At 39.8% G+C, this 7,706-nt stretch overlaps 1 protein-coding gene across 6 annotated transcripts in view; it reads left to right on the forward strand.

Annotated features, from left to right (window-relative positions):
• LOC111333801 (A disintegrin and metalloproteinase with thrombospondin motifs 9) overlaps positions 1 to 7,706 on the forward strand; it is a 69,100-nt gene that overhangs the window by 60,275 nt on the left and 1,119 nt on the right. For all 6 annotated transcript variants that reach the window (XM_088759924.1, XM_088759923.1, XM_088759922.1 and 3 more), the window contains 13 exons: positions 94 to 273; positions 655 to 825; positions 1,146 to 1,322; positions 1,786 to 1,956; positions 2,577 to 2,753; positions 2,864 to 3,005; positions 3,432 to 3,523; positions 3,972 to 4,066; positions 4,486 to 4,622; positions 5,052 to 5,146; positions 5,921 to 6,025; positions 6,373 to 6,463; positions 7,114 to 7,706. The exon at positions 7,114 to 7,706 is cut by the window's right edge and continues 1,119 nt beyond it. In XM_088759924.1, coding sequence (XP_088616050.1) covers positions 94 to 273; positions 655 to 825; positions 1,146 to 1,322; positions 1,786 to 1,956; positions 2,577 to 2,753; positions 2,864 to 3,005; positions 3,432 to 3,523; positions 3,972 to 4,066; positions 4,486 to 4,622; positions 5,052 to 5,146; positions 5,921 to 6,025; positions 6,373 to 6,463; positions 7,114 to 7,130 — 1,650 coding nt within the window. In that variant the 3' untranslated portion in view covers positions 7,131 to 7,706. The remainder of the gene's footprint in view (positions 1 to 93; positions 274 to 654; positions 826 to 1,145; positions 1,323 to 1,785; positions 1,957 to 2,576; positions 2,754 to 2,863; positions 3,006 to 3,431; positions 3,524 to 3,971; positions 4,067 to 4,485; positions 4,623 to 5,051; positions 5,147 to 5,920; positions 6,026 to 6,372; positions 6,464 to 7,113) is intronic.

The raw sequence follows: 7,706 nt of genomic DNA on the forward strand, positions 1-7,706 counted from the left end.
ACTTAGATCCACTTTGCAATACAATTCCTTCGTCTTCATAATTGGCAAGTTGCTTCTTTAAGAATTTAAGAATTTTTAATGATAATTTTGCAGTGCTCTCGCAAATGTGGGAAGGGAATCAGGAAAAGAAACGTTGAATGTTTTTCAATGGAACAGCAACGCAAATTGGAGGACTCCGCTTGCACATTGGAGTCGAAGCCAATGGTCCAAGACGACTGTAAACTGAGAGAATGCATCCCTGACGCCAAATGGCGCAAAGGCGCTTGGGGCAAGGTAAGAGAACATCCTACATGATATTGGGGGAGGTTTGTATAGGTAATCGCATGGGGCCGAGTAAAATTAAGGATTAATATCACGCTTGTTTTCGGAAGTTGCTGAAATTGCCCGAGTCGCGCAGGGAGGACTAGAATATCGTGACCCGCGATAGCCTTTCAACCAATCATGTGTAAACTAGAACCAGTTGTGACTTAGTTACTTAAATTTTCCCATTCTTAAGGCAGTTTGCTTATTGCTATCGTAAACTGACTGGCTCCATGTTAAGTATTTTTTGTTTTTAAAATAGCTCGTAGCGCCCCATCAAGGATTCTCCTGTACAAGAGACTATATTTGTTAAAGTAGTCTCACCTTTCTTTTTCTTTTCTTTGTTTTTACTAGTGCTCAGTCTACTGTGGAATTGGTAAGAAATCCCGTGATGTTTGGTGTGGCACTAAAAACGGGGAAAAAATTGCCGAGGAGTTTTGTGCGGACGAACATAAACCTCGAACACACCGATCTTGTAACAAGCGACGACGCTGTGGTGAATGGGAAAGCGGACTATGGAGCGAGGTAGCTACGCCTCTTTTGATATTTTCACCTCAGAGAGCAATTTAGTTTCCTCTCCATTTAGTCGCGCCCGATAAATTTTGACTGAAATGTGAGAGCGAGAAATCGCTTGTGTGAACGAGAAGTAGTGCGCGAGAACTCGAGCGAGTTTTTGTGTTTGCTCGTCTCGCTTTTTCATTCTCTCCAGCGCATGCGCCTTACCCTCTTGTAGAACGCCTAACATGTCAACTATTTGAGAGTGTGTGTCAGAGACCAAATGGTTAAATCTCTAAAGAGCAGTTAAATTACAGTTTTTCAATTGTCATTTACATTTATTCTAACAGTGTTCACAAACGTGCGGAGAGGGTACGAGAAGACGTTACATTAGATGTCTTCACGCGCTGGAGTACAAAGGAGACATGTTTTGTGATAGGAAGAGGCGGCCAACAGAAATGCAGCCTTGTAACAAAGGGGCATGTCTTCCCACGCTGTACCGCTGGCAGGTTTCTGGCTGGAGTAGGGTATGCAATGGTACCAATTCAATCTTATCTCACGCACATTTCAACTGGCACACACTTAGGGTTATTTGCAGACTTAACACTTAGAAGCACGTCGTATAGTATGTTAAACAGTTCTAGATGATAATACAGCTCATGAATTTTCATGTCAATGCTCGCCCCTACACGTAGAAATGAGCACTACTTTAAAGCGAATAAACAATGTCCAAAGAAATTTTATCTATCCAATGAGAATTCAGGTCCTAAAAACGATCCTCGCGTTTCAGGTTTGACAAAGAGCCATGCTCAACGTCTGTGTTAGAATGTGTTAGCCTTCTTTTTCTATGGTCTTCTTTTTCTATGGTGTAGTTTATAAAAAGAATTTTTATAAACTACACCAGTAGCCACCGGAAATAGCTGCTAGTAGATTGGTTTTCACGTACCATTTGAATATCTGTAGAACGCCTTGCTTTGTTTACACTCCTAGTGTTCTACCTTGTGTGGGTACGGGAGAAAGTTCCGTAATACTTGGTGCGTCGACTCATCGATAGGACAAGTTAGTAATGAACTATGCAGTTTCTCAGCCAAACCTAAAACTGTTTCCTACTGCTTTGAAACGAAGTGTCTACCCGTATGGAAAGCCGGAGATTGGTCGCAGGTGAATCCTTTTACACGTTCTATTATAACTAGTTTTGTTTTAGGGACTAGCGTGGACTGATTAATGAGCTCGTTACGTTTTGAAACTGTTCTTAAACAAGACACGTAATTCTCACCGTGCCGCTCTTAAAACAGAATTTTCAGGGGCTAACAGCGAACTGTCTGAGATTTTAAAAATTGACGAAATTCTAAAGTTTCAACCTGCGATGGGCTGGCATGCCATTCGAAGGAAGAAGCAAAACTCGTTTTAGCTTCACAAATCAGAATAAACTCTCGTGGTTAAGCCATTTTACGTGTACAAACGATATCACTTACTTTTGTTTCGTGGCCATTGGCATGCATACTCGACATAGCATATCTTCATATAGAAAAACTAACATTCCAAATTCCAATTCGATCTGGAAACAGTGGACAAGAAGAGCCACCCAGTGAAATGTCCATTGCTAAACTATTTATTTAATTATTTATTATTTATTTTATTATTATATTATTTATGTTATTATTTATTATTCATTTTATTATTTATTTATTTATTCATAGAAATAAATTTAATTACGTTTTATAATTGATTTTTCACTTTAAATTTCAATAAACTGAAGCCATCCATTCTTGTGCCCACAGTGCACCCAAACGTGTGGACGCGGTCACCAGACCAGAAAAGTGGACTGTGTTGCAAAATATGGTAGAACCCAGTCTTCAGATATGCAATGTGACGAAAGAACAAGGCCTCCCTCGTGGCGGCTCTGTAGCTTGGGACGTTGTGACTCTCGGTTCTGGAGTGTGGGAGTGTGGCGTAAAGTAAGTAAACTAATGTTAAATGGTCTAACTTTTGCTTAACTTAGTTAAACTTTGTCTAACTTAGAATAGCTCGTAGCAAAAATTAGAACCCACTCTAAATTTTCTTGCAGTGCAACGTCAGCTGTGGCCGCGGAAACATGAGCAGAACTGTCATTTGTTCATCCAGAGACGGATCTCAACTCAGGGATTCGAAATGCTCATCGCCTACAACACCCAAACCAGAAACCACTCGACCATGTTCTATGAAACCTTGTAAGTAACCAGAGTTTCTTTTCGCAGCTTTTGCCCCTTATGATGGTTACCTTTGATGTAAGTGGATGTGATATCTCTTTGATGTGACAATAAAAAGCCGGTCAGCGGTCTACCGCCGCTCATAAGACTTCTTACCACCGTCTGTTGAGCCTGCGAGTAGACTCTCGTGATTGGGTTCAATCTCGAGCCCAGGGTCATTTTGGCTTTTTGTCAGCATTATGTTCGCAGAATAATAACCATACCGCTGACAAGGAGCCAAAATGACCTTTGGCTTGAGATTGGTTTGGATTTCGCCTTACGCCCCTCTTGCGGACACAGCCGACCTCAGCTTCAGCCGCTGCGCATGGGAAACGTTATGTAAACCGCTGTTTCAGATACTACTTATGAAAGTGCCCTAATTTTCAACTTAATGATAAATTTTCACAGGTCCGCCAGCGAGCTGTAAGGATATTCAGTTGAACGCTGGAGTGCAACTGGATGGTGAACAGACTTTAAGTGTTCAAGGGAAGGAACTTAACGTAAGTAACCGAGCGCAAATTCCAATTTTCTGAAGCAAGCCTCAGACTAGATAAGGGAAACAGAGATTTATTCAATAGAGCGCTTTTCAATTAAGTATCGAAGAACCAAAAACCAAGGTAAACACCAACGCCAAGAGCTCAAAGGTTGACTGGCCGAAGCGTTGAAAAATCCGAGTGATGCCCAAGCGATGTAGCACCGCGGTTTCTTTAGAAACTCAACCCCGTTAAAAACTGTAACAGATGGTTTCATTTCTTCGTACAACTGGAGTACAAAATCCTCGCCCAGATTCCACAAAACAATGGTTCTACACCTGCTTGATAAAGCTTATTACATTTTGTTTCTGAAATCTCAGAAAATGGATTTCAAACAGCTTGTTTAGCTTTGATGCTTGAGAGAAGTTTCCATAATCTTTCAAAATTAAACTTAATTTGCTGCTGTTCTGTTCAGGTCTATTGCCATGCAATGATGTCAAAGGAGCCTAAAGAGTACATTTCACTGTTAACTGGACCCTCCGATAACTTCGCTGAAATACATCCAAAAAGGTAACGTCATTTTCTCTTTCGAAGAGATTTAATCGTTTTTTGCCTTGCCTATTAATGCTGCACTTCCACTAAAGGGAAGGATGTAAATCACAGATGTTGGTCTCAATCCGGGAATTGAAGGGAAAACATCCATTTGAACTCTGAAATATGATAGAGGCTGTCGCACTATTCCATCTTGATTGATCATAAAGGGCTTTTTGATGTCGTCTGAACTGTTTTAGGCCCGTAGTCTGTGTCGTCCACATGGGCGTTTTTTTTTTTTTTGCCAAAAAAGTGACCAAACCGCATTTTCAAAGTTATTTTTACAAAGTAAAGCATTGTCCTATACATGAGAATTATTTTGCTTGCAACAAACCAGCCACGAAATATACTTCCAAACAAAGGTTCGTTCAGGTTGATTGTAATAGTTCCTTCTGCAGGCTACGTGATCCTAGAAAGTGTCCAACAAATGGCTCTCATTTTGATGCCTGTGATTGTGAAGATGAAGATCATAACATGTCTGGAGGTTCCTACTTCTCTAAGCTTAGAGTGGACTTGTCTGCCATGAGGATTATTGGTAAGTGACATCAAATTCCCACGTATTTGAGGGGCTAACAGGCGACGTTGCTCCCTTGCACGGTCGCCCCAAGTTCCGTCACCCCTAAGTTTGGTTGTGTCGCCAACAACTTGGAGTTACTTCGCCACCAACTACCTTCTAAGGACTTGCACTTAACATTATGTTGATATTTAAGAGCTGGTGAAAATTGGAATGCCAATAGTTAGAAGAACCATGAAACTGAGTACAAAATTTTCGACGAATGAAACGTCGCTTCCAGTAGAATTTTCCAGATGTATTTAAACTGTATGGAATTTGCAAACAAGAAAGGATGAATGTAGTTTTTCTCCTCTCTTTTAAAGTACTAAGCGCATATTCCCCAAATTTTTGTTGATTTCCCCGCCTCTTACAACATTTTTTATTATCATTATCATTTGATCCTAACCACAGCTGACGACAAGCAATTTGCAGCAGTAACAGGTTTGAATCCACCTTCTTATGGCACAGCAGGAGACTGTTATAGCGCTCAGGGAAATTGTCCACAGGTGAGAAGAACTGAAATGGAAAGCTAATAATCGTTGTCAAAAGATAGGAAACCTAGAATGCTTGTTAAAAGGACAGCCATAATAACCCTGCGGCAGTGCTCGTGTTTCTCAGCTCGCGAGAGGATTTGAGACCAGTCGGGGAGAGGTTTGCCGGGGATCTGGTAACTAATTATTGTCGCTAGGCCCTTTACAAGACCTCTCCCCTGCTCGCGTTGCTCAAGACCCTCTACATTCCCGCGGGCGAAGAAACGCTCGCGCCGAAACGCTATCAGTGAGGGCTTGCTAGCAGGTTAGCTGATTGGAACAAAGGTATCTATCACAATAAGCCAATGAGATTCCGTAGCAAATACGTATAAACATCCTAAAACGTGGGATACCTAATCGTGATCGGCTTACCTTTACGCTTACCTGATTGGTTTAGAGAACAGCGCCAGTTCTTTAGCCCAATCAAAACTGTATCAAAATTCGCTTGCTTTTAACAGGCTACTCATCTAAGAATCTTGTTCTCATGGCTATCTTTATTGAGTCATTGAAGTTGATAGGCCATTTTACAGTTGTGTACTTAGCTGCCAAGCCTTTGATTTGGAGTGAGGCTGAAGGTGACCTAGTTGGGATAGAGACTGGTATCTAGTTAACACGAAAACAAAGTAATTTGCGTTTGAAAAGCAGCAATGTTTGTATCGTAACAAGTACATCCTAGGCCTCACTCCTGCGCAAAGGCTTGGTTACCAAGCACGCAACTGTAAACTGGACTATTTTCCTGATATTTTTCAGGGTCGTTTTAGTATTAATTTACAAGGCACTGGTATTAGACTGACTTCTAAAGTAATGTGGGGTTCTACTGGCCAGGCTTATTCGCAAATTATCTACAGATTCCCGGTGAGTAAACTTTACAAATAGTTTCTATCTGTCTGTTTGTCTGTTCAGATGTAGATCTCAGATGGCGTCAAAATGAACTAAGAACAAAACAGTGCCATACGAACCGCAGGCGAGAGTGTCGCCGATGTCACTAAAAAAAATTCAAACTTCTTTTACGCGCTCTACCGCTAGAGTTCTACATTTCTTTATAGCGATTTTTCCAAGTCGCCAAGAACTTGTCTTTTTTTATTTCCCTTGTACCTTTTTTATTTCTAGGAACCTTATCATTTCTTTTTCACGAAGTTACTCAATGATTGTTGTAACTATGTGTTCAATCGAAGTATAATTTATTTTTTGTTGTTGAACAGGATCGACGTCGAATTATAGGTAAATGCGGCGGTCGCTGTGGATTTTGTAGCCATCAAAATTATGGAGGCTTAATGATAGAATTGTCCGAAGGTGAGAAAAAGATTTCCATTTCTTTGATGTGCACTAAACAAATTTAAATAATCGAAATTATTAAAAACTGGATCATTGGATAATGCAATTCAAGACTTTTTATTGGCATAGCCATTATGGTATATCAGCCAATATACCATAATCTACAAATATGGTAAACGTACGTGTCAGCTTAAAATCAAAAGGGAGCTAAAAATTTAATAAAATTTAATAATTTAATTTAACGTTTTTAATAAAACAATTGTTCCTCTCGCGCTTGTTGGATATGGGATGATTATAGCCAACTCGGCGCTACGCGCCTCGTTGGCTATCTATCATCTCATATCCAACGCACGCTCGTGGAATAATTGTTAAATAGATTCTCAATTTTTATGTCAATCCCAGACCCCGCCGACCCACGGTTCCCGTTGAATCCCTGTGAGACATGTTCGGAGCTTCCGAATCCTTGTCCCCAGGCTTCACATGACTGTAACTACCACATAATTTTAGCGCACCATGGTCTGCCCAATTTCACTCTCATCCGACATTGAACAACGTCAAAACATTTTCACGGGCCAATACTCTAGGTTTAGAAGATCCTTAAATTTTTCCATAGTTTTGATTTGATAAAGGTTACACACGGTTCCATTTTTTCTTTTTTTGTTTTTCAGATGGAGATGGAGGTTGAACATCCGTACTTGTTCCTAGAAATTTGTTTCATTAGATATATATATATTTCCAAGCATAGGAGTTTTAAACTGAAGTTCTTCTGATGCTAAATTAAGAAAATTAAGAGATTAGACCACTCACAGAAGCCTTTGAGTGTCAAGATTATGTTGATGTTACACAAATGTGATTTTAATTATGTCACATTTCAAACAGTGTCACGCTACATAAAAGCTGTGACGCATTTTATGAGGCCATGCTCAACGATTTGATGTGTGACATCTGGATATTGTGCCTACGATAGGATTGGATGTCACGCAAGTTTGAATAGTCCGCTTAAGAATCGTTAAAAAAAAGGCTTGAAAATGTCCTTTTTAAGAGAGCTTTTGAAGACAAGTATAATCTATTTGAATATAACATTTAAGCTTTTAGATAGGATTTTTGGAAGATTAATATTTCAACCATATATATTAAGTTATTTTTGTACTTATTTTCTTTCTGGATAGGCGAAAATATTTCGTAAGAGACACTTCATCCTTCTGTTCCTTGATGAAGACAGAAATTTTAAAACTGCTTCTTAAAATAGAATTTGAACATT

Source organism: Stylophora pistillata, chromosome 5, assembly GCF_964205215.1.
Source record: "Stylophora pistillata chromosome 5, jaStyPist1.2, whole genome shotgun sequence".
Classification (NCBI taxonomy): Eukaryota; Metazoa; Cnidaria; class Anthozoa; order Scleractinia; family Pocilloporidae; genus Stylophora; species Stylophora pistillata.